The sequence below is a fragment of the Taudactylus pleione genome, unplaced genomic scaffold (genome assembly GCF_031769625.1).
Source record: "Taudactylus pleione unplaced genomic scaffold, aTauple2 ptg000699l, whole genome shotgun sequence".
In the NCBI taxonomy this organism is placed as follows: Eukaryota; Metazoa; Chordata; class Amphibia; order Anura; family Myobatrachidae; genus Taudactylus; species Taudactylus pleione.
The window spans coordinates 2,424,870-2,452,822 of NW_028285101.1; the positions used below are offsets into that span (position 1 = coordinate 2,424,870).

Sequence of the window (27,953 nt, forward strand, 5' to 3'; positions counted from 1 at the left end):
CTTCATAAGAAAATAAGATACATAAACACAGTTTAACAATCCTATACAAAGCTACTGTAGGCAATTTGTGCAACCTCAACATTTTCCCTGACTACCTCTCCTAAGTATAATTCATACCAAACAAGCCCTTAATTTTTCTCTGACAGTACAGCCTATTGCAAATGTGCACGTCCATAGGTAGGGCCAAAGCTGGGTGGACAAATGTGGCATGAGTATTTTGGGGGGTGTATATTCAGCAGGACAATGTAACACGTAGGAGTCTATCTCTGTACGTGGTTTTGGGCAGCTTGAAAGGGACCTGGAGGGAGAGAACTGAGAGTCTTTCATCATGTTACCTGTTAGCACCTCCTAAACATGAGAGTTGTGTTGGAAATATTCTGTAATTTTCTAGTAAAGCACTCAGAGTCCTTAGACATAGATATCTGGCCAAGGAACTACATACACAAATGGTTTTAAGTGTTTTGTATGTTTATTTATAGATATTGCAATGAGATCTAGGTATTTGTGCACTACACTATAGGCAGAAGGAAGGAATAGTAGCATGCAGAAGACTAAAATATAGGCAGATACCACCCTTTGTTATTTTGAGAGATTACATTGAAAAGTACAGTACAGATGGAAGTAGTCAGCTGCCTATTACATGGGTGCAGTAAATCTAAACAGCCTGTAGGTGGCACAAAGAGATGTAATACACAACAACCAACACATGGTATTATTCATTACGGATCGCAATATTGCGTATGCACGTTCAACTGCGATAGTATGCTAATCCACTGCGATCACAGCACTACATAAGGACGCCCACTTTACATTGCACACATCCATAATACATAGAATAGCGAAACCAATCGGTACAATCGAGTACCATCGCAGCCACACGCACAAGCTCTGACCTTACTCAGAAATTGCTAACAACCAAGCACGCTATGAGACCTCACACTGCGTATGGTATCGCAGTGGATAATTTACGCACGCCCCTGCAACGGCGTGCTAACGCACTGGTACGCCTGAGTTTCTCTGACCGTTCCCCCATCACCACCCACAAACAGTACTTCCTGTCAATCACTCTGCGATGGTCTGCATAGTCACTGCGATCGCAGTCCCCATCGCATCGGCCAGAAGGCGCACTATAATGCGTATGCATGCGGTGCGAAATAATCGGCCGATTGCGTGTGTATTCACAGTTGCATACGGTAATGTATCAGGCCCAGAATTCCTTAGATTTATACAAATTATTAAATGAATGATACCAGGTTTCTTCTATTTCCTTAGATAAATTAGCAGTGCAGTCTCTGTGGAACCTGTGCTGACTTTGTTTTCCATTCATACAGGTAACGTGTCGGGTGGAGACCAGGGATAAGGCCCACTCTATGCAGCTAAGGACGGCCCTTGCCGATAGATACTCAACCCTCAAATGGATAGAGCAATGAGAAGAGGGCCAGCCATCTTGGCAGATGAATGCAAAGACTTTTATCAGCATTTGTTGCTTTCTTTTCTGGTCTCAAAAGCAGGTTATAAATACCTAAAAACCCTGGGGTACTTCTGCCTCCAATCTTATTCACCTGATCATTGAAGCAATAGCCCCATTCCCCATGTGTTTTCTCTAGTTATATAGGTGGTAAGTAAAACAGGTCTAAATATTAGCCTGACAGTTACATCTTATGTGTTCTGTTTACCTTTTGGGATTTATTTGAAAGCTGTAATTTGTTCATGTACATGTTTAAGACATATAAAACTTTAATACACTAGAGATGAGAGACATTGGTTTTCCTTTTGTCAGTTCTTGTGCAGTTGCCCCATCAGCCATTAGGCAGCAGCCTAGGGTGCCAGAAGTGGGAGGTGGTAACACACAGGTGGCAACTGGGGAATAAAATGAAGACCCAATTCATTCCACGATGGCAGTGGACGTGGAGATGAATTACAATAACTTTCAGAGCTGCTGGCAGCTGCTTGTAAACCATGGTGGATCCTGTTTTATTAATGTGTTCATATCAAAAATAGAGCTGCATGCTTCAGTCACATGTACAAAAGCAACATTTTCCTGTGCATAGGCTACAGGTCTTAAGGTCCTCTCATAAAGAAAACAGGTCCCTTTCATCCGCAAGCCCTGATATCAAATTCAAAAAAATGTCTACTAGGCGTGATATAGATATTTCAGCATCTACATGGATATTGGATCACACTTCCTACCTTTGATTTGGGGTAAAGACCACATACCCCTCAGTCCTTAGGTGGGGATGAAAATTATCCAAAGTGAGACACAGAGGTGAAATATAACATTAAAATGTAACAAAATATATACATTACTAAATGTGCTTTATGTCTGGGCCGATAAAGTCTTGTGTGTGTGTGTGAGGGGGCGGGGCTCTTTATCAGGCCGTGTTTTTGTGATAGCCTCAGGAAGCGCAAAAACCTGACATGCGTGTGATTATAAGTTACGTAAGGAGAATTAATTTTGCTAATTGTTATCATTCATAATCTTTGTACATACTGAACTGTAAAAGTGGGTTAATCTGGCACCACACTGTGCAGTAATCGGGCCGCACTGACTATTTCCAACCACACAACAATTTCTGTGGATAATTGTTTCTTCGCTGAGGTGTGTTACTTATCTTAAAAGGAATTACAATTACAGATCATGGAAAAAGAAAAACTAACTGGTAAAACAATGAAACTGGACTAAATACTGCCTGGTCATAAGCTTAGGAAAAGAATGAGACTGTCCAATAAATTAATACAATTAAACTAAACTAATAATTCCTTATCTCATTTTAACAAATGGAAATTATATAGTTGACATTTTGATAAAATGAGGCAGTTGTTATAGTGTTCAGGTCCCATCAGACAACCGTCCCCATGGAACCATTTGCACAGAATTAGAGCAGGGATGATGACCAAGACTGACCAGAATAGAAACATTAATTGTGATCATTTGAGATTTGGTCATTCAGCCTGAAAATGACAGCACTCGTGGTAGATCTGACTGCGATGAATGTGGGCTGATTTACCATACATCTGTCCACCTGCACAAGCAGCTTTAAACATTTACGCTCAAAGTCTAACCATTTCCTATTTGCAAGCCGAATAGGGTCTAAAGTAGGGGAGGGTAATAAGCGGCCCTCCAGATGATGTAAAACTACACATCCCACCATTCCCTGCCACAGTTTTGCTATTTGGCCAGTCTAAAAATGTTGCAATGCATGCTGGCATTTGTAGATCAACAACAGCTGGAGGGCAGCTTATTGCCCGCCCCTGGTCTAAAGGCTGTAAACTTATTTATATTCCTGTAAAAATTTGGTAACTTGATCTTATCCAAAGTATGTACTGATATATAGTTTTATCATTCTAGGCCTACTGTATAATTAGCTGTGGATTGATGGAATTCAAATAATTTATTTACATTTTTCTTCGATTCTCTTTTTCTTTAGACGATCACCAAACAAGACTATAGATCAAGTTAACACAGACAATTAGAGAGGGTGTTCATACAGATGGCTAAATGATGCCACATGTTTGTGGGGAGGCAAATTGGAGGCTGCCCATTCTACTGCTACAAGTAATAATTGTACGTTTCTGACTCAATTGTACAGAATACGTACCATGTACAGCCTTATTATCAACATACACATTCCCAAAGCCAGACATATACAATTCCATGCATCATGCTAACCACAATCACATGCAGCCATCACAGTTATATGCCCAGCCAAACAGGCTCATGGTGACAATATATGGTTTCATGCCCTGCATTATGGCATATTCTTTATCACACATTCACCATAGACGACAACCTGATCCACAATATACTACCCCTGACGCTACACACCCCCAATATACAGCTCAACATCAATAAGCTCATCTCATGGTTTGATATCTTTACAATACAGTATGTGATGTCATGCATTATGCAGACTAGTTCAAGAGGATTCCATTTATCAGATGCAGCAAAGGGGGGAACTCTATGGGCCGGATTCAATCAGCTGCGGTCATTTATAGCATGAGGAAAAGGGTGGTAGCCCTGGGCTTCTCCGCCCGAGGCTATTCAATTACAACCCCTTTTTCCTCACAAGGTAAAATTAGGGCTAATGCACACTAACCCATGGGTTCCTGGATAGTGACCCGTTGCTATGGGTTAATGTATTTGTGGAACCAGTGATAAGAGCACTTAACATGGATTTCCTAACCGTCCTCTCCAGCAGCCCAATTCTAATGTTAACATGTTCCATGTCATTTGTCATTTGTCGTTCAACAACAGCTGGAGGGCAGCTTATTGCCCGCCCCTGGTCTAAAGGCTGTAAACTTATTTATATTCCTGTAAAAATTTGGTAACTTGATCTTATCCAAAGTATGTACTGATTATATAGTTTTATCATTCTAGGCCTACTGTATAATTAGCTGTGGATTGATGGAATTCAAATAATTTATTTACATTTTTCTTCGATTCTCTTTTTCTTTAGACGATCACCAAACAAGACTAACACAGACAATTAGAGAGGGTGTTCATACAGATGGCTAAATGATGCCACATGTTTGTGGGGAGGCAAATTGGAGGCTGCCCATTCTACTGCTACAAGTAATAATTGTACGTTTCTGACTCATTTGTACAGAATACGTACCATGTACAGCCTTATTATCAACATACACATTCCCAAAGCCAGACATATACAATTCCATGCATCATGCTAACCACAATCACATGCAGCCATCACAGTTATATGCCCAGCCAAACAGGCTCATGGTGACAATATATGGTTTCATGCCCTGCATAACAATAACAATATAACAACATAACAATATTGCCATTTTGAGCATTCCGTTATATATTGACAAAATAAAGTAGTTAAATTGACGACAGTATTAAACCACTGAGGCTGTAGCTAGAGACAGGGGATTTAGCACAGAAAACCCATAGTAAACCTGTTTTAGAATGTATAGGTCATAAATTTAAAGGATTAACAATTCCTTCTTCTTAGGGGCAGAAGAGCATAAGTGGTTAAAATTAACTTTCCTGACATTGTTTAAAAAACAAACAAGAACAACAAGTTATTACATTTGTAAAACAACAAAATCATTGTTTATTGGACCATAATGTGCCTTTATGAAAGCAGACTAATTTCCTTGCTCCACATCCCCTTAAAGGATGGGAACCAGTTTCAATCATTGCTCAGACTCCATATTAGTGTCACAGTTGTACAGGATGTTTCCAGCTCAGTTTCCTACAGAGGTTTTCTGACAGTTGTTTTTAGTGCTGGATTAAGATTTAATAAAAAAATAATAATCAGTTGCTGAGAGACTTTGATATAGAAATGAAGAAAAATCAGGTCCTTGAAAATGTTAGATTCATTGTTTTATAATCCAGGAAAAACTTAGGCTGTGGCTGCCAGGTCATCTGTTCCTCCAAGTCTATTTTTGTTTCTTTGGTGGCTTGTATGCAATCAGGAGAGAGAGGGAAGCTATTCCGAAGAGAAACGTTTGTGTCACCCACTGGATTCTAGCTCCAGAGTCCACAATTCCCTTAGTACTAGAAACAGAAGGTAACATGTTAATACACGGCCTTGAATGATTTTATTGTGGACCATTAGTATAACTCAAAGGCAATCATTGTCAGGTCATTTAGCAGCTACATGTTTACAGATCACAAATAGTTGAAGCTTGTTTATCAAATTAGTATTGAAGCCTTTCAGCATCAAATGGGTCCCCTGATGACCATTTGGCTCTAATTAATTAAACCACTGCTAACTTCAGCAACTTAAATGTTAAAGGGATTTCGCATTCCGGGAGAGTCCCTGTAGGCTATGTGTCTGGCAGTATGTGTCCAGGTTATTTTTTCTTTTGCAGACTACTCCAAAGCCACTAATATTCATGTATAGGCAAGTCATTATTAAAACAAAATCAATCAGTAATTGGAACTGAGTAACATGACTAATGCTGGCCATACACTGTCAGATAAAAATATTTGTCTGACCAACAGACCAATTTAAAAGCAACAGATATCTTGCCCATACACTGACAGATATTTTAACACAACCAACAGATTTTTTCAAACAAAAATCTGCCAGGCTCTGTCATATTTTTCTTCCCTCACAGGGGAGGGACAAAAGAATTTGCACTTTAGCAAGTATAAAATATGCTGACCCCCATTTTCAAGTACCCCAAATTTGCTGGGCATAGTTATTTTCGCCCCCAAAAAATTATAAATGCTCTTCTGCATCACTTTCTTCAAAGTCGCATTTATGCACTTGCCGCGGCAATTAAAAACCACGACTTACATAAGGTCCCCCCCCAAAAGGCAAACCAGCCCCAGGCTTGCCAGCCAGTGGTGGTTTCTAAAAATACGGGGAACAAAATGTGTAGGGTTCCACCGTATTTTAGAAACCAACACCAGGCTGCTGGGACTAGTGCTGGTTTTAAATATAGGGGGCAAAAACGACGTGGGGTACCCCCTATATTTAAGACCAGCACCAGACCCAACCGACCGGGGTGTACTGCCACAGCCCGGAGACCCAATCACCGGGGCTCCAGGTCCAAAGCATTACACCCCAAGTCGGTCAGCGCAAGCCGGTGATCTCGGGGGAGTTGGGGACCCCCCAAAAAGGGTCCCCCCTCTCCCGAGCACCACAGGCTTACGCTGAAGCCTGGGGCTCATCCCCATACCCCTGGAGCGGTGGGTATGGGGGTAATAGGGGGGCCAAATAATGTAGCACTATTGTACTTTACAGCGGAACTAAAAGTGCCAGCATGCCTGCCATTTTGCACTTGTGGAACTACAAGTGTCAGCAGACATGCGGCACGTGTAATTTCACTGTAAAATAAATAGGCAAAAAAAATCCAAAACACACACACCGTGCCCAGTATAATTTTATTATATACACCTACCCATTCACACATACTTACCTATACCAGATGTTCTGTCCACTTCTCCACGTAGAATATCCAAAAAAAATGGGCCTGCAAAGAAAGATTTCATACTCACCTACATCCAGCGCTGGTCTCCGCAGTAATCCATGGGTGTTTAAAAACAAAAAAACGTCCTTACCCGATCCACGGAACACAGCTATGTGTATTGTCACACATACACATAGCTCCCGAATGGCAGCTCTCGGCTCTTGACGGGGCATTGCAGTCCCGTGAGCCAATCAGCGGCAGCGCTCACTGTAGAGCGCCTGCTGATTTGCTCCGGCAACTGACAGTTCCCACGTGGGCTGAGTCACACCACGTGGGAACTGTCAGTAGCCGGAGCCAATCAGCAGCCGCGCTACAGTCAGCGCGACCGCTGATTGGCTCACGGGACTGCAATGTCAGAACAGCGCTGTCTTACCAAACTACTCACTGCCTAGACTTCAACTAATCTATGACGCCGGAAGTGAACAGCGGCTACCCGGAAGTTCGTCGGCTCAGCTCTGCAGTCGCTGGGGATAGAAAGGTGAGTGCATGCACATGCAGAGAACTGGGTGAAAAGTTGGTCGCTCGGGCAGTGACCGCATACACTGCCCGATGCGGCCGACTACAAACTTGCAAATATCGCATCAGTCCGACATGCTGGTCGATTCGGCATGCCAGACCGATCAATATTTTGATCTTGGTCGCCCCCACACACAGTACAATTATCGGGGCGATCCGCGAATATCGGCAGGATCGCCCCGATAATTGTATAGTGTATGGCCAGCATTACATGGACTTGATATATTAGTGTATCCAAACCCTTTAAATTCAATGGACGATTGAGAATCATGAGCAAATCCAGTTAAAAAGTGTAAACAATGTTGCAAAGCAAAGGGTGCAAACACCAGTATAAAATACAGCCATGGCCAAAAGTTTTGAGAATGACACAATTATTGGTTTTCACAAAGTTTTCTGCTTCAGTGATTTTAGACCTTTTGTCAGATGTTACTATGGTATACTGAAGTAAAATTACAAGCATTTCATTAGTGTCAATGGCTTTTATTGACAAATACATTAAGTTTATTCAAAGAGTCAATATTTGGACAATCAAAAAGTTTAACTCTACTTTGTAAAGTAAACTCGGTTGGCAATTAGAGGTCAAACGTTTCCTGTAGTTCTTGACCAGGTTTGCACACACTGCAGCAGGTATTTTGGCCCACTCTTCAATGCAGATCTTCTCTAGATGTCATGTTTTGGGGCTATCGTCGGGCAACACGGACTTTCAACTCCCTCCACAGATTTTCAATTGGGTTGAGGTCTGGAGACAGGCTAGGCCAATCCAGGACCTTGAAATGCTTCTTACCGAGCCACTCCTTAGTTTCCCGGGCGCTGTGTTTGGGGTCATTGTCATGCTGGAAGACCCAGCCACGTTCAATGCTCTTACTGAGGGAAGGAGGTTTTTCCCCAAAATGTCACGATACATGGCCTCATTCATCCTCTCCGTAATACGTAACAGTCGTCCTGTCTCCTTTGCAGAAAAGCATCCCCAAAGCATGATGTTTCCACCCCCATGCTTCATAGTGGGTATGGTGTTTTTGGGATGCCACTCATCATTCTTCTCCCTCCAAACACAGCGTGTGGAGTTTATACCAAAAAGTTCTATTTTGGTCTCACATGACATTCTCCCAATCCTCCTCTGGATCATTCAGATGGTCACGGGCAAACTTTAGATGGGCCTGGACATGTGCTGGCTTAAGCAGGGGGACCTTTCGGGCGCTGCAGGATTTGAATCCATGACGACGTAGTGTGTTACTAATGGTAACCTGTCCCAGCTCTCTTGAGGTAATTGACCAGGTCCCCCCGTGTAGTTATGGGCTGATCCCTCAACGTTCTCAGGATCATTGATACCCCATGAGGTGAGATCTTGCATAGAGCCCCTGGTTGAGGAAGATTGTCAGTGATCTTGTATTTCTTCCATTTTTTAATAATTGCGTCAACAGTTGATCTCTTCTCACCAAGCTGCTTGCCTACTGTAGAGTAGCTCATCCCAGCTTTGTGCAGGTCTACAATTTTGTCCCTGGTGTCCTTAGACAGCTCTCTGGTTTTGGCCATGGTGGAGAGGTTGCAGTCTGACTGTTTGACGGTTTGGACAGGTGTCTTTTATACAGTTAACCAGTTCAAACAGGTACCATTAATACAGGTAACGAGTGGAGGATAGATGAGCTTCCTAAAGAAGAAGTAACATGTCTGTGAAAGCCAGAATTCTTGCTGGTTGGTAGGTGTTCAAATATTTATTTTCCGCAAGAATATACAAATAAATTGTTTCAAAATCATACAATGTGATTTCCGGATTTTTTTGTTCTGATTCTGTCTCTCACAGTTAAAGTGTACCTATGATGCAAATTACATACCTCTCTCATCTTTTAAAGTGCAACAACTTGCACAATCGGTGGCTGTCCAAATACGTTTTTGCCCCACTGTATATGGTCTCAGGATGATTTACTGTTGGCATGACACAGGACTGATGGTATTGCTCACCTTTCCTTCTCCAGACAAGCGTTTTTCAAGATGCCCCAAACAATCTAAAAAGGTAATTCAACGGAGAAAATAACTTTACCACAGTCCTTAGCAGTCCAATCCCTGTACCTCTTGCAGAAAATCAGTCTGTCCCTGATGTTTTTCCTGGAGAGATGTGGCTTCTTTGCTGCCCTTCTTGACACCAGGCCATTCTCCAAAAGTCTTTGTCCTGTGTCATGCCAACCAGGGCCGGATTCATAATGGGGCTGGTGGAGCTGCAGCTCCAAGCCCACCATTTAAATAGGCCCACAGGATCCAGACACTGCTGTGCAGACAGGAGAAAAAAAAATTCCTTGTAAACACTGCATTGCATTGAACCTGACCTGACAACGGAGGATCTGGAGCTGTACCATTGCCTAACATAACCCCCCCCCCCCCCTCGGCCGTCCAAAGCTCCGCCCCCTCGGCCGTCCGAAGCCCCGCCCCCTCTACAGGTTTGAAGCCCCGCCCCATGTCACCCGAAGCTCCGCCTCCAGGTTGCCCGAAGCCCCGCCCCCGCAGCCAGGTCGTGCTAAAGCAGCTCCCTTTGGCCGCCCACAGTTGCCTCCCCTGGGTCACCAGAAGCTCCGGTAACCGGGCCATCTGAAGCCCCGCCCATTCCCCTTACCCACGGCCCTTTTGACAGCTAGCCCTAGGCTTGGGCACAGAAATTTGGAGAAGTCAGCGCTGCGGATGGAACGCAGAGGCTGAGATGAATTGCACGGGAGGGAAGGCAGCTGTCACCAGCCATGAGAAAAGAGCAGCATGTATTACCAAACAGGTTAGTCGAGCACCTATGAATGTACGTGTGAGTGTATTTGTCTGTTTACTGTGCACTGTTTATTTGTATGTATATATGGTTGTATCTGCATGTTTATCTGTATGTGTGTATATGTATTTATATGTATATATGTATGTCAGGCTTGACTACCTTCCCGATTTGGCCGGGAGCCTCCCGAATATCGGGTGCCGCTCCCGCCCCCCTGGAAAGGCAGGCAAGCCGACCCACCCTACCCCCCTCCCCCAGAGTAAACTAGAAACCCCAGCAAATGGGGGGCCAGTGACGCGATTCGCGCTGAATCGCGTCATCATGGCCCCGTCCCATGCTTCACAATACCGCTATTTTGAGCAATGTGGCATCATTACCCGGCCACGCCCCCCGCTGTGCGCAGACATTCAGCTCCCTGTTGGAACTGAATGTCGGCAAGTATGATGTAGGTTCTTCTAAATAACAATATGTAGAGGATAATCAGTAGTGGTACTCTGGAGACTTGGTATACTGTATAAAGTGAAACAACGTCTTCATTCCATCCAAAGTTTCAGGCCTCTGTCGTCATCAGATCCCTGAAAGAGGCCCAAAACGTTGGATGGAATAAAGACGTTGTTGTAAGCCTCTAGAGTGCCGCCTTTGATTGTCCTTTATATATATATATATATATATATATATATATATATATATATATATATATAGACACACACACACAACATGTAGAGGGGCACTCACAGTTCCATAAAGGTAGTGCCAGGGTGCCTTCTTTAGAATTGATGCAGCATACCAGTGTCCATAAAGATCATGAATAAGCGGCACTCCACGGACTTTGTAAATAGAAAAACAGTTGTTTTATTGCCAACGTTTCAAAGCCTTTAAGGCCTTGTCATCAGGGTATAAAACTGATGACAACTGTTTTTCTATTTACAAAGTCCGTGGAGTGCCGCTTGTTCATGATCTATATGGACACTGGTATGATAGATATATATATATATATATATATATATATATATAGAGATACTCCAAACTGCGCAGTACTCTATTTACCACCAACTAAAAACTGCCACGGTGGCCGCTAACATATCATGCACATAGTTCCAATAATGACATTGCACAGCATTGTTGACGTTTCGGGCTTTAATGCCCTTCGTTGTGTGTATGCAGCCTGACGAAGGGCATTAAAGCCCAAAACATTGCTCGATGAAGCTGTGCAATGTCATTATTGAACAAGACCGCTGAGTGCTGCTTGTTGGAAGTGTGTGTGTGTATATATATTATATATATATAGTCTGTGATAGTTTGGCACTCCACTGCTCAGAAACTTACAACACTCACCGGGTGCCCTCCGACAGGATTGCAATGGTATATATAGAAGATGGCGCGGCGGCAATAACGTCAGGTTCCTGACGAAGGTTTCATTACCGAAACGTTGAAAGTTATTGGGCTGTTGTCCTCATTTCTTTGAAAAACCGCGAGTGCCGCCGTGCCATCTTCTATCTATATCTATATCTATATCTATATATATATATATATACATATACACACACACACACACACACACAGTATTTGGGTGGCCCTAGATTTATTGGTATAGGGCACATTTATTCAACCTTTTCAGCTTTTAGTGATCCATACTGTAATTGCCATTTTAGTGAGTACTAGCTGGATTCTATATGTATTTTTATCCCTTTAGTTGGTTACTTCCTGAGCCTGCGCACCATGCTGGAGCGCAAACAGGAGGTGCCTTATGGAGCATACACACGGTTAGATTTGTCAGATCTGTCAGATGAACGATTTGATGAATGATTTGACCAACGATTTGAAGAACTATGAACGATTTTTGACTGCATTAAAATGATTGGAATCGTCCAAATCTGACTGCAAACACATAAGATGTCAGATATCGTTATCTGACCATCGGGAACGCGCATCGTTCAGACATGTCAGATATGTCAGATTTTCCTTCAGATATGAACGATTTTTTAAATCGTTATCGTTCAGATCTGAAGAAAAATCTGACCGTGTGTATGCACCATTACAGTGTACTTCCGGTCATGGTTCGGTGACTATGCGGCGGTCTGCTACTGACAGGTAAGTGGTGTGATAACCTTGGATTCTGTGGATGTTGGAAGCAGGTACACAGTACTTGCATAACCTGTTTTGTTACTTCCTATGATAGTGTAATCCAGTAGAGCGTACATAGGAAGCGTGGCGCCGAGCACTTCCGGTCACGGACTGGAGCTAGTGCTAGCTAGTGTTAGTGGCCGCAATTTACCCACATTATCTATACTACATGGGGCTGATTATGCATGTTAGCTAGCCTATTATTATATACTTTTGTATTTTTGGATTTGGTTTTGTTAGATATACATAGGGCCGTTTTCAATTAGCCGCAAATAGTCGGGAAGGTTTCACCTGCCGCACTTTGCCTACATTGCGTGTTTTGACCGCAGAAACTTATCGGGTGCACCCCCTCTATTCGCAGTATTCAGTTCTAAAGGAGGTGAAAATGCGTCCTGGCGATACTCAAACAGGCGAAAAGTGCTGTAAAAAATGGGGAAAGCAGCCTGACACCCCCCAAAAGATGCACTAATATTGGGGATCAATATAGATTTCCCCGAATAGCCCTACCGAAGGTATTTGGCAAGTGCTGTCAATTGCTTCTAATTAGCGTCTTTGCACAAGTGGTGAAGAATGGTATTAAGCCGTTTTTTTTGGAGAAAATAAGTAATCCTGTCAAATTTGGGGTACTTGAAAATGGGTGCAAGCATGGTTTAAAATCGCAAAAGTGATGTTGTAAAAACGCACTCTCAGCAAGCACCTGCAATCAAAAAAACACCTCCCCCATACTTGCAGACCTCCCAAAAGTCTATTTCGCTAGTTTAAAAGTTTGTACCCCCACTTTGCACTTTTTCGCCCCCATTTTCAAAGACATTTTTGGGGTGTTCCTAATTTTTTGTAGGGATTTTTTTACGCAGTTATGCTTTGGGGGCTGTCCCAAGGGTGCTGAGTGGTTTCCCGACATTTGCACCCCAAAACCCCAATTCTGCACTTTTTTTCACCACCTATTCATAGGCGAATCTTTTTTGCCTATTACATTGCATTGCGTTGCGTTTTCCAAACTATTTGGAATTGAATAGGGCGAAAAGTTTCCACCTGGCGAGATGACGTCATCCGCGATACTTTTTCGCGTCTAACTGAATACGGCCCTTAGATAGGTAGGCGGGACATGGATGATGTTATTTCTGTTTTTTTATATGAGGAGTGGGTACATGGAAGTGGCGGGGGTATTTAAATGCAGTTTTAGTCACTGTGGTGATACATAAAGTTCCTTTGTCTGATGTTTCGTCTTGAGAAGGTATATATATATATTATATAAAATGTGTGAGTTTGTGTATAGGGAGCTGTTGTAACACTGAAGGGTGATGATGATCAATGACGACCTTCAGCGTTGCAGTGACTATGGATGTGGGATGCACACTTATAGAAATATACCAAAACAATTTTAGATTATTTTTCTATTCTTTTTTTTTCTTATTAATCTAAACTATTCTAGCCATCAAGGAGAGATAGCCACACACTCTGTGTAGATCACACCCACACACTAGGCACGCCCCCACATCTTTAGTCACACCGCCACAGTGCTGGTCATACTCCCCTGCAGCGGCACACAATAGGCCCTTCAAAAATTTCAGCTCCAGGCCCATGTGGACCTTAATCTGGCACTGATGCCAACAGTAAAGCATCTTGAGGCCATTCATGTGTGGGGTTGCTTCTCAGCCAAGGGAGCCAACATCCTCCAAGAGCAACTTCTCCCAACCATCCAAGTACAGTTTGCTGACGAACAATGCCTTTTCCAGCATGATGGAGCACCTTGCCATAAGGAAAGTGATAACTAAATGGCTCGGGGAACAAAACATTGAAATTTTGGGTTCATGGCCAGGAAACTCCCCAGACCTTAATCCCATTGAGAACTTGTGGTCAATCCTCAAGAGGCGGGTGGACAAACAAAAACCCAATAATTCTGACAAACTCCAAGCATTGATTAGGCAAGAATGGGCGGCCATCAGTCAGTATGTGGCCCAGAAGTTGATTGACAGCATGCCAGGGCGACTTGCAGGGGTCTTGAAAAAGAAGGGTCAACACTGCAAATATTGACTCTTTGCATAAACTTAATGTAATTGTCAATAAAAGCCTTTAACACTTATGAAATGCTTGTAATTTTCTTCAGTATACCATAGTAACATCTGACAAAAAAAAAGTCTAAAAACACTGAAGCAGCAAACTTTGTGAAAACCAATACTTGTGTCATTCTCAAAACTTTTGGCCATGGCTGTACACTTGCACATCTTGCCGACGACTGATATATTGTTCAGCCCACCTGGCAGTGTGTACACACAATAATGATGTCTTTTACAGATATATTGCATCGGCCATCTGCTCACACAAGTGACCGACTCATGTGCAGGCCACAGGAACCAGCTAGAATGACATCACAGCTGGTTCTACTGACTAGACATATCGGGTGGCCTATTGGTAAGTTCGTATGCAGAAGGTCGTTTGTGCATAATCTTGGCAAAACATTACATTGGTCAGCCAATCGAACGACTGTCAAGTGTGTGTACCCCACATTATACTTATATACTGTTGAGTTAGACACCATCTGCCAACTCTAAACCCTGCCTGGCCTCAGGGCCAGATTAACAATGGGGCGGATGGAGCTACAGCTCCAGGCCTCCACATAAAAATAGGCCCATCAACATGACAGCATGATTACCAGCTGCCTAACTGGCCATACATTTTAAGTATTTAAATAGTTTTTCTAGTTCTCCCCCCCCCATAAAAAAAAATTATGCAATTTTGCTATTTCTATGTAGTTAGGGAGACATAGGGCCTGATTTACTAACGAGTTTTATCACCAAAATGAGTAATAAATTTCACTGTGTATGATAAATGGTGCTTCAGGAAATCAGCTCCCAACTGTCAACTGTTAGAAAAAATGACAGTTGGGAGCTGATTGGCTGGACCACCATTTATCACACACAGTAAAATGTATTACTCGTTTTGGTGATAAAACTCATTAGTAATTGGGGGCCATAGTGTTAAAAATGTAGGGGTTGTACACACCAAGGTGACTCTGAACACACTCACACAGCGCCAATCCTTCTCAGTATAGGTCTTTGAACATTTTCAGCTCCAGGCCCATGTGGGCCTTAATCCGGCCCCGCCTGGCCTACGTGAAAAGATCCACCTTCTAGTTTGATTTACTCTTAATAATAAGTGACACACAATAATCCCTCTCTTACAGTGTACATGCAAATGGCATTTTTTTAATATTTGAAGTGACCATCTTGCAATGAAACACAAAAGCCATGGCTACAAAGTGCTTACTATACACCACATTCCATAGCAAATTGTAAAGACAGCAGGCCAATATGTGCCTTGCTTAAGATATATGCATTAAAGAATTAGCAGACATCATAGAGTATAAGAGAGATTCAAACCTTACAGATTTAGTAACATCGCTCAATGGAACATATTAGGTTGCTATGAAACTCAAAAAAGACAGGGATAATTGTTTCAGCATGCAGAAGAAAAGAAGAATGCCATCATATTTGAAACTGCACATGTAGGGGTCTGTTAGCACCCACTGTAATCATGGAACACAGTGACCTCTAGTGCACATTACTATCTAATACACAATTGTTATTTATTACATGCTTTATTTAAATATAAGAAAATGTGCCCATTTGGTGTATGCTAGTTTTTAGACTGTTTACTAAGCATGTATAGGGGGTCCTAAGCTTTTTTTTTTATTTAAATAAATATGGACATTGTAAAAGAACAAATTGAAGTAGAGATTTTATCTTTAAACAAAGCGTTTTTTGTTTTTTTTTGTTTATCTAAATTATAGCCCTGTCACAGCCTATTAGATAAATGGCTAAACGTTAAATCTTGACTTCCATTTAGAACAGTCCTTGGATTGAAAAGTGCACGAGTCTCCCTCTGCTGGTCACTAACCAGCAGTAAGAGTTTAGGCAATACAGTACATACATTATCTCCCTGATGGTTCTCAATGGTACAGAGTACAGGCACTCTTTTGTGTTTACTTCTTAATTCTTATCACTGCAGAAATCCATTAACTCATTACAGAAACGAATAAAATAAGCATCTGAAGACTTATACAGTGGCTTCCATACTCTGGCTATCTTGTATCAACATGTAACTTTAGGTGAGTACTGATACATTTTTTCATAGAACAAGCAATCTTGCAGAACAGAAACATATGTAGCTTTGGGATAGAAGTAAATTACACGTGTGGATATAGTCAGTCATAAAGTATTATTGGCAATTAAAGGTTCTCTATTCTAAAATAATATTCTCCTGTCCGGTTTTCTTTTAGGAGACAAATGTTTTACTACACAATACATTTCACCAATAATTTACCTTATGGAAGGTTCTATAGTGGACAGCTGTTGCTATAGTCTCTATGGGGTCTATGTACTAATCCTTGGAGAGAGATAAAGTACCAACCAATCAGCACCTGTCACACTTTACAGTCTGTAGTTTGGTTGGTACTTCATCTCCATCCACTCTCTCTCTTCAAGGCTTAGTACATAGACCTGTATTTCTCATAGTTACTAGCTCCTTAGGTAACATTGAGGAACGATGACTTTCCCTGTCATCCATGTGTCACTATAAAACATAATACCAGGATGGCGGCCAGATACCCCATGGAAACTAAAGACTAACAACAGTACGTTATGTCAGGAGCTGTGACTGCATCTTTAGCAGTTATTACTGTAACCAGTATATAGTTAGTTGGTAATATCAGTGCATTAATAAAACATTTGTATGAACTGTAGAAGGCATTGTGGAATACAGTAAAAGCTTGGAATGAGTATACCAACATCAGTATCTGAAAATGCAACAATCTTGGTCATAACAAGAGTTATGTTCTAGTGAAGGCTCATAGTAATAAATCTACTATTTTGTGCATCAATCACACAAACATTAAATAAATATGGTTATTATCTAAACTCTGTTATACTCTGGGATAGATTCAATTAGCTGCAGGCTTTATGGCGCAGCTAAACTCCTGGGTAAGGTGCCGAAGCAATTCAATTACTGCCTGCGGTAAGCCTGCAACTAGTCCCAAGGGTGCACTTAAAGCAAAATTTTAAATATCCACGTTAAATGCGCCCTTGGGGCTAGTCGTAGGCTTACCGTGGTATACCTCCATCACTTAACCCTAGGTTTAAAGCTATTTGCGAACTAACTGGGCAATTAACCCAGAGCTCCGGGCACTTAACCCATGACCTAAAGCAGTATAATAAAGCTTGCGGGTAATTGAACCTGCCCATCTGTGTGTTAAGTTGACTATACCATAATAGAACAAAAGATGGATAATCACTATGCTTTAACAAAGTCAAAGAAACTTAATTGGATTTAAAACGTATGGGTATAAGGTTGTTATGTATTCTATTTAAAGAGGCTCTCTCCTTCTCTTTATATATGCACTAACGTTGTGTTTTACTAGCCATATTTATTACATTTCAGAAAAAAAAAAAAAGAGGATTGCTAGATAGAAGGCAGGAAATGAAGCTGTAGATGATGATGCTGATCGCTGACCACACACACACACACACCACACCTTAGATCTGCTAATAATCTGTCCACATATATGAGTGGCCAGCGTGAGCAGACCTGGCCAATTAACCTCTAGTCCAAGTGGCTGTGCCATCCATCAAGTCTGGGTGTTATATAGAAAGGAAACAGTGTACATCTCTAGATACATTCAATGTAAACACAGAATATGTCCCAAACCAGATACGTGAACCATCTCCTGGCCAAATGGCCACAACATTCCCCAGATGGTATATAGGGAGACCCCTACAATTCCCATGTCTGAGTAACTTCCCAAGCTGTTTTAAAAAAATATATCTGAAACATCATTGGTGGGAAAGAGACGCCGACCGAGTTCACAGACTGCTGTAGTGCATGCCGCGTGCTGGCTAGGAAATCGGCAGTCTCATCCTGTGGTGGAGCCCGCGGTCAGCTGAAGATTCAGTGGGATGTAGATGATAGTCCTGGGTGCACCAGCGTGTGGGGGTAAAAAATTAACGCGTTTCTCAGCCTCAGAAACCTGAGGAAACAGCCATAGATTACAGGCTGAGAAACGTGTTTGATTTTTTACCCCCACACGCTGGTGCACCCGGGACTATCATCTACATCCCACTGAATCTTCAGCTGACCGCGGCTCCACCACAGGATGAGACTGCCGATTTCCTAGCCAGCACGCACTACAGCAGTCTGAACTCCACCGCTACATCACGGTCGGCGTCTCTGGACACATGTCGGGCACTGAGGATTCTTTGCTGGATGCTTTTAGGAGAGGCCTCTCCCAAGATCTACGCTGCTAAACAGCAATACGGTACAAGTTTATTGGTTACACAGAGACTGTGTTAGTCACGATTTACTGGTTTCAGCAATATATCCCCAGAAATGACTTATATTAATGTTCACTCCCACTACAAATTGATTTTAATTCCGTGGAATAAGCCCATCATTCGGTGGCTGTGCACACTGATTTTATTTTTTATTATTTAAGTCAAATCCAACAGACTTTTTGATTAATTTCCATACAATCCTGGATAAAGAGACAAAAAGATAAAAAGAAAAAAAACTCACATATCTATACTAAACATTTATTCATTGGGAAATAATCCCCCTTTGTTTATGCATGCCAATTTTTTTGTCAGTTTTTCTGTGGCCACAGTGGCTCCTTTCATATTTTTTTATTTCATTTATTTTTTTATTTCCTTTTGTCATCTATAGATTTTATTTAAGGTCTATTTAATATGTGAATTTTATTATATGTATTTTTGTGATTTCATGACTACATCTGCATATATTAAATTTAGACACTACTAGTGTCATTCAGCGTTCCCAGTTGTTTTTGTTTTTCCATAAGGTTTTCAAAGGGGTTAGCCACTCCTCCCTGGTGAGCTGCTTCTAGATTTATCTATTGTCATTTTTGATGCGCCTACCCCATCTTTCCTTCCTTTTCTGATTTCATTGGTGGGAAACCTGTGCTGCCATGGAGAGCTTAGAAGATAATAAATGATCAGGTAACAGAATTTTGTTTCCTCCTGCAGTACTCCATGGCAGCCCTTATAATGTGTTGTGCAGTGTATGTGACTTTGGATGTTGTATTCTTTGGGCACAACTAAACATTTAATGACATGGATATGTGCAGAATCCAATCTGAGAATCAGCAGAGGATAATATAACCAAGTTATAATGATATGGCTAGGCAAGTTTCTGTCACTGAGGCAGGCGCCTTGGTCTTTGCCCAAGAATTTGTCTCCAGTTGAGTAAAGTGAGCTCCTAATATCTGGGGATGTACGTACTTCTCTGATCCATCTAGAAATGACATAACCTTTCAGGAGGTCTTGTTGGAATCTCTGTTCTGTATTCCCAAAACTCCTGATCCTAGATAAATACAGATATTGCTCTCAATAAATCCAGTGAATGGAGGAGTATCTTCTCTTTGCTATTCATTGGTTAGGAATAAGGGATGGTAAAATCTCTTTATGATAAAATGTAAATACCACCTTTGGCAGAAAGTTTGTTTAGTTCTTAGAACTTCTTTCCCCCTTGAAGATATTTAAAAAATATTCCACATTGCCACTAAGGATGGTATTCAATTACAGGTGAAAAGTACAAGGTCTGACTTTTCGCCATCATCGCTACTTTTTCTGGGATAAAGTATCAGGCGCTTGCCCGCTTTATCCCAGTATTCAATTAGGATCCGGCGAAAATAGGACCCGGCGGAAAGGTAAGTATTGAAAAGTCCATTCAATTTTTGGGAAATCTTCCTGTCACTCCTAAAGATGTCCTGATATTGGGGATCACTATGGGTACCCCTGATTTGGGCTACTGAATGAAGGTGGCCGCGGCAGGTGCATAAATGCGGCTTTAGAAGACGGGGTGAAGAATAGCACTTAGTTTTGTTTTTTTTTAAATAACTTGTCCCATCAAATTTGGGGTACATGAAAATGGGTGCAAGCATATTTTGAAGTCCCTAAAGTAATTTTTTCAATTCTTAAAAAAATGCACCTGCCGCTACCAGCCGCATTCTAGAAAACACCTGCCACATACTTAGGAACCCCCCCTGAATCAATTTAGCTAGTTTAAAACTTTGTTCCCCAATATTTTTGCCCACAAAATTAAAGTACATTTTTTGGGGTGTCCTGAGGATTTTTTTTTTAATTTCTTTGACATAGATTATTTTTAGGGGACATTAAAAAGGCTGCAGGCTATTTTTTTTTTATTATTCTGCACCCCTAAACCCCAATTCTACACTTTTTTCGCCATGTATTACATGGTGAAATCTTATCTCCGTTTTTTAACAAAAGACTTTTCGCACCGGCGAAAAAGTCTTTGAAATTTAATACGGGGATAATTGAAAGAGGCGAAAATGATAACGGATTTTCGCAGCCTAATTGAATACCCCCCTAACTCTCCAACTGTTCTGGCAGAAGTAATTACTGGCTTTTGTGTCACCCAATCCAAGCACTAGATTGAGGTCCAATGGGGCACAAAGGACCCGACAGAGGGGCAAATTCGCTGTACCACCTATAGGAATTAAATAATTTCTTCTCAAGCCAATGTCACTTGTAAGAAAACATTTTATACTTGTACCTGAAGTGTGGATAAGACCAGATGTGGATATATTAAAAAAATATATATATATATTGGGGGGTCAATCCTATTAGGTGCGAATTGCAAGACGAGAGTTTGTTTCTTGAAACTCGCAGACTTCGCACTAATGCGTGCTTCCAAGAACTCTCCAATCCAATTAAAAAACCCCATTTGCGGTACTCACAGCGGAGGGGTGCGAATTGACTGCCAAAGGAAATGTGAGAGAAGTGCATAAAAAAGTGGGGAGACCATCTTTGACCCCCTAAAATTAATAATTTTGTCAGCATGACCATAAAGCAGCTGTTTTTGGGCATTAGGAAGGTACTGTAGGTTTTTAAATGGTGTCAAATGGCCGATTTGTGCTTTTTTTTATGCAAAAAAAATTATAAAATGCAAACTGTTCATTTAATCTTCAACAAATTAAACCAAAAATGCAAAAAAAAAAAAGTAGGGGGTACTTTGATGGCACCTTGAAAAATTGTAAAAAAAAAAAAAATTACAATATTTTTTTCAATGAAAAATAATGTTTTAATTAAATTCGGGGTGCCTAAACTAACGGAAAAAAGTTGATTTTGAGGGTAATTTGAGGAAATTTTTTTTTGTTACCCCCAAAAATGACATGTAATTTTTGGACTAATGAGGCTAATTGGAAACTTCCAATTGCCTGATTAGTTAATAGGGAAGGTGTCCAAGGGGTTCAGCAGAGTGTCCCAACATTTTAACCTTAAAATAAAGATTTTCCTTTTCATCTCTCACCCTCAGGGAGTTGCAAATGGAAAAATACAAATTCAATCTCACTGGTTCAGTGCGAGTTAAGGTGGGTACACACTATACAGATATATCTGCAGATCGAGTGATCTGCAGATGATGGTCGTTCATACACACTGAACGGCCATCATCTGTGTCTGGCTGCGGGTCCCGACGGCGAGGGGGCATGTCCCGCCCCCCTCCCCTTGGCTGCCACTGTGCGTGTACGGGCGGTCTGCAGACTTTTTTTTTTTCCTAATAGGTTTGGCAGGGGCACTACAGAAAATACACTAGGCCAGTATTTCTCAACTTCCGCAAACAGGTCATGTTTTGTGGATCACTATAATCATGCACAGGTGAGTTATCTATGTTGCTGGGTTGGTAATTATCCCATCTGCTTCCAACAACAGAGATCTTCAAAAGAAAAGCACACAGAGACAATAAGAGTGTTTAAAGTGGTGCACTATTTAGATCATGGAGTACACTTATAGGTATTACTGAAGTTGTAGTTTAAGTTACATTTTTATTATTATTTCTTAAAATAATGTGTTGAGGATTAAAGGTGAAATATGTTAAGAGGGTAAAATAGCATAGTTGTGCAAAAAAGTTACAAAGTGTGCATTAAAACATATTCCTTCTTTTCTGCTGATCAGGTATACACATGTATTCGTTCTGTTATATTAGTTAAGCGTTCCCTATAAACCGGTAATTAGAGTCTGCTCGTTTATTCGATAATTGTAGGATAAGACATTACACATGGATTATCGTATGTTACTTATTGCTGAGCCATGTGACTTCAAGCAGTCAGATCCGATAATAATTAGGCTATCTAGTCACAGGGATCTCAAATGTTATTATATGTTATGGTATGATATGGTTATCTTATATTATGTCTGAGGGGAAGAGAATAATTACCCTTATACAAGGTTATAACAATTTTTCTGCCAAATAATTAAGGCAGGCAGTTATACATTAATCCACTTCTATTTCTGCTTAATGACACCACAGAATTAGTTAACTATATTAGTGTTGTTAATATTCTCTCCAGAGCGAGGCTGTAATCTAACAGTATTTGGCTAAAGTGTTGCACTACTTGATACAAAGAGATCAAATATTTGATCAAATCTACAGTCATTCACTGTAACTCTTACAATATAAGAGTCACAGTAAATTGACTGTTGATCAAACATTTGCGATATATCACCCAGTGTGTACCCAGGTTTAGTGGTCATACATGCAGGCAAGAAGGTGGTAACTGGTGAAGTTAACTCTTACAGATCTGTGCACTAGCAGTTTGGCTGAAAAAATAAATAAATGCATAGAAATAATATGAAATAAGAAACATTCTGCACAGGTTGAAACTGAAAGAACAAGTACCAGATGTGTCCACATACATCTTACTTCCTTGCGTGTTAAACAACCCTTCTAGTCGCGCCATGCCGTGGAGTGACTCGGTAACCTATATTGTGTGTGCGACTGAGGGAGTATCTGTATATGAAATGCTACGTTACAGCGTCACAACCATTGAAATTGTAACATATTTTGCACGCATATAGCTGCTTGTGCGTCCTATAAGCATTGTTTTGGGAAAAGAATGCATTTGACTGTAATAAGTTCCACGAAAAGATGCTAGTCGCTACAGAGTCGCACGGTGCTCACGCGTTATGTTTAACGCGACTTGTAGCGTACAGAAGTAAGATGTATGTGGACACATCTGTAGGCTTCTAATCATCAAAGGGATACATAGAGAAACTAAGGTCCGAATTCAATTAGCCAGGAGTCCCGTAACGTGAAATCCTGCCTTACATTAATGCGCACTTCACTGAATACTTTCCAGCGCGGTCCTGGTACAGGCACAATTCTGTGTCAAACAGTAAGTCACAGGCATCGGGCAATCTCATGTGTTAATTCTGCAGTTTACGATCTATTTCAAGTGCATGAAAGAGTGGGGAAATCATCCTGAACCCAAAAGATTAGCAAATAAGATATCAGGATAGTGTAGTAGATGGGTTGTTGTCATAAGTAAAGTATTATAGGCCGTAAATGGCGTAAAATGGTTGATTTCCTGCAACTTTTATAAATGATGGAAAAATGATAGCCGGCAAATGTATTTCAGAATTTAAAATAATATATAGTATTTTATGGTACATTGAGGTCTGACTTGTGTTTTTTTTTTGTTAGGGGTATATTTACTGAAGTTCGGGTTTTTAAAAGTGGAGATGTTGCCCATAGCAACCAATCAGATTCTAGCTATTATCTTCTAGAAGATGTTAGATAAATGAGTATAAGTACAATCTGATTGGTTGCTATAGGCAACATCTCCACCCGCACTTTAGTAAATATACCCCTTGTGTGTTTATACAAGTTTGTAAAAAAAAAAAAAACTCTTGCAACTCCCATCTGCACGTTCAAAAATCCCTTTCCCATGAATACAGCATCCAGCATACATGTCCTACATCATCTAAAACCTATTTCAGCATTTTAAAAAAGAGACATGTTCATATACATTGGGAGGGGTGCTGCACCGTATGTTGGCATTTTTACATTAAAATAAGGATTTTTCCTACTTTTCACCTATTCTGGAGGTACAAACTAATAGCCCAGCTAAAGGCCCCCTTACATTGCGATATTCCCCACATGCCAAGGTTGGGGCATCTGTGAAATTGAAAATTTTGAATGTCCCCAATTTGCTGATCCCAACCAAAATATGAGCGGGATCAGCAAATCTGGGATTTTATTATGATGATTTTCACACATTCCCCAACGGATCAGCAGTTCCAGTCCATACCAGGAAACAGCCGGCAGATGTACTGTATAGGGCCCTTAACTCCCATTGAAACATGTTAACTTATTGCGGATTTCTAATTGAATAACAAAATGTCATGGCCGTGAGTTTTATCCCGGGTGAAAGGTCAGGTGACCAAGTTCGCTGTTAATTCAATCTGCCCGTAAATGCTAATATTGCAATGTATCAGTTTAAATCATGAACTGATTTTATGAGAAGCCTTATCTCCAGAATTATAATTTACTTTAGCAGCATTCAAATCATAAAAAATAGTCAACAAGATACACAAGTTACGGTAACTATCCTGCGATTACATAAGCATTGGGAAATTGGGTATTCAAACAACTACCTCGTGGTAAACAATTTAAACCCATGACAACGGTAAAGGATAAATGTAGGATTCCCCTACAGTACAACTGTACAGGATTTCAACTAGACGGGTGTAAATTTGGTAGTCACAGACCACAACCTTGCAGACTGGTGTCCTAGGGAGATCCGTTCTGCACATGTGATCTCCTCTGAAACCCATGGAGGAGGGAGGACTCAGGCTGCAGGCGCATCCCATGCAGCCACGCCACGTAAGTGGTTAAAGGCACATAATAAAAGAGGTATATTTAAGTTCAAACTAATGGAACCAAAGGGACTATGCATACTTATCAGCAGATTCTATACATTTACATGAGTGTCACAATAGTTGCTTAAAAATCAGCCCCATAGTGGACAACTATACCATACTCCTGCTGGTCTTTTTCCTTAACATGCTTCATAAGGTTGATAGTCATCATAGTTAAAATGCAATTGTATGTACTGACCTGCAGAGTCGTAAACTGTATAAGGCCTCGCCCACATGCACCATAAATGCTACCCAATACCTGAAACAAAACAAAAAAATAAAAATAAAAAGTTTAGTGTTAGCTTAAAGCAGGGATGGGGAACCTCAGGCCCAGGTGCCGTATAAGGCCCGAGAGATCATTTGGTCTGGGCCTCTGAGCTTTTTTCTGCTAACCTCACAGCTAACAGGGTGCCTAGAATGGCACCCTGCAGTCAGAATCTCCAGGCGGCACTGCTGCACAGTGTCCTTAGGAAGCTTCTAATGGTCACACCGCTGCCCTTACAGCTCCACGGAGCATCGGCATTGCTGTAATGACTGGCAATTGCGTCCCCGCCCCCGTATGACATCACACGGAGGGGCCGTGGCCTGCACCAGGCCCGCGACTACTGTTATATATATCAAAATGGCGCTCGGTAGAAAAAAAAAAAAGTTTCCCCACCCCTGGCTTAAAGGATGGATGTTATCAGCCTTTCCATGAGCTATTAGCTACTGCAGGTTTGCAATTTGTAACTTATTTTGCACCAATTCAATCAAGATTACACCCAAAGTGAACTCTCAAGGTGAAATGTGGACTGTTCAAAGCACGCAGGCTTGTTAGTGACAGAAAGGACAGCTTATATTTCTGTGTTCCTATCTGATTTTGTTAGAAGAGAGCAAAGATCAGGTCTAAGTACATATACACTGTAACTTGCCTGCACTGTTAAAACCACTTCTGCTTAGCTTGTCAAACAATAGGTTCAGGTGGGCAATATCTAAATTCCACTATACTATTTATGTTTGCAGAATCATGTGATCTGGCTTGGAACCAATCCCTAATATTATCTTATAAAATGTGTAACATTAATCTAAAGTGGTAATATAAAGGGGAGAAGAATGAAGCTCTTCAAGAGAGAGAAAATGGAGAAGTTGCCCAAAGCAGCCAATCAGCTTCTAACTGTCAATTCAAAGACTGTGCTCAATAAATGACAGTTAGAAGCTGATTGGTTGCTTTGGGCAAATTCTTCATTTTACCTCCCCCATTGGATTAGATTGCTAGTATTTATTACGTGTCTAGACTGGTTAAAGCTAGTCTTATGGTGCGTATCCACTAACAGACTGTGTAACGACTGCACAATTACGACATTGTAATCGTGCAATCATTTCAAAGTCTGTGCTGTGCCTACACTGAACGATCAGTCATTCAGTATTCAGTGTAGGCACACTCCCTCATCCCCGAACATGGGCAATCTGTCGTTATCGGCAGATTGACCAGCATGTTCGGGCGATGATTGATGTCGGAAACGACCAACGGGAGAGCGCATCACTGGTCGTTTCTGACATTACTGTGCACGATTTGTGCCCGATTACTGAGCGATTGCACGATTACGATGTCGTAATCATGCAATCGCTCAGTTATGTCATGTAGGGGATACGCGGCAATAGAACCCAGGGAATGTACATATATACCCCACCTATGGCAGAAAAAAATAAATAGCTCTCAGGATAATTTCTATTAAAAAATAAGTTCACACTGATTAATGATTGTTGGTTGGACAGTCACACGGTGTAGCCTGTTCCTCATAACACAGAGAATAGAAAGCAGCCACCCCGTTAGCAACCTTTTTCTGTTATATATGAGTGTATCTAACCAGTAATTAGGTACAGGCACATTTCTAGAAACTACCTTTAGCATCTAACCTTTTAAAAAACTGTATTTAATATTTTTTAATACTTTTTAATGCACCCTCTGCTAGCCATTAAAATGCAAATAAAAGTGACACCTGTAACTTACCCTGCGTACATGACACTGTGGTGATTCTTCACCAGGTATTGAACAAATGAACCTAGAGGCCCCATCTGCTCGTAAGGAACTTGTGCCGGCCAGAAAACGGTCCACTGAAAATGAAACACATAAATCAGAAAAGCACCAGGGCAAGACCCAGCTGAGTTTTTAAATTAAAACAAGTTGCCTTTAGTTTGGGTTATAATATTCTGCTGAAATAACTGAATTTGTAACAAATCACCCATCTTTACAATAGCAGTAGGTTTGTAAAATTAGAAGTATGGGGCTTATTTCTGGGTTCTGAGTGACGGGTGCAGAAGCAGTTCCACATAATCCAAACCGTGAGAAAGTGAAAAGTACAGAAGTTACATACTGTACATAGGAACCAGCTCTGTGGCTGATGATCATTCCCTAATATTAAAGTTGCAGGTGCCACTTACTACCATCTCTGTTCATGGGGTGGCACCACCAGCATAAGGGGGGGGGGGGGGGGGGGGGATAATGAGGGGCACTGCCTGCATTTTTAAAAACTTGCCTGCCATGGCTATACAATATATACATGTTCCCTGTTATCTCTAACACGCACACATTCATTCTCCCACTATAGCATCAGCTGCTATTCTGCACCGTCAACACCAACATTGCAACCAGAGCATCATGTTATCCCAATGCACCGACCAGCCACCGCCAAACCTTACAGTGAAGAAACCGATGGAGATGGTGATGACTGCCATCCAGAAGAGGCTGGCTCTCTGGAAGTAGGAGGCACTGGCGGCCGATGCCATGCTGAGACTGCTGGTGAGGAGGAAGACACGGCACGCCGGGCACACATACACTGACACCGGCGGGCGCCCTCTGCTAGTGTCACGTGATCCATAGTCCTCCTCCGTCAGTTCAGTAGTCACATAGCCCC

At 41.4% G+C, this 27,953-nt stretch overlaps 2 protein-coding genes across 6 annotated transcripts in view; one reads left to right on the forward strand and one right to left on the reverse strand.

Annotated features, from left to right (window-relative positions):
* Positions 1-1,790, forward strand: part of LOC148477692 (uncharacterized) — an 81,533-nt gene extending 79,743 nt beyond the window's left edge. For 4 of the 5 annotated variants that reach the window (XM_088456339.1, XM_088456341.1, XM_088456337.1 and 1 more), the window contains one exon: positions 1,332-1,790. In XM_088456339.1, coding sequence (XP_088312465.1) covers positions 1,332-1,430 — 99 coding nt within the window. In that variant the 3' untranslated portion in view covers positions 1,431-1,790. The remainder of the gene's footprint in view (positions 1-1,331) is intronic. The other variant, XM_088456342.1, reaches the window with a different exon arrangement.
* Positions 467-27,953, reverse strand: TMEM254 (transmembrane protein 254). Its single transcript, XM_088456343.1, has 4 exons — positions 27,739-27,953; positions 27,050-27,153; positions 25,259-25,318; positions 467-5,521 (listed from the first exon to the last, which is right to left on the reverse strand). Exons 1-4 carry the CDS (start codon positions 27,823-27,825, stop codon positions 5,404-5,406), a joined length of 369 nt encoding a protein of 122 aa, XP_088312469.1. The 5' UTR covers positions 27,826-27,953; the 3' UTR covers positions 467-5,403.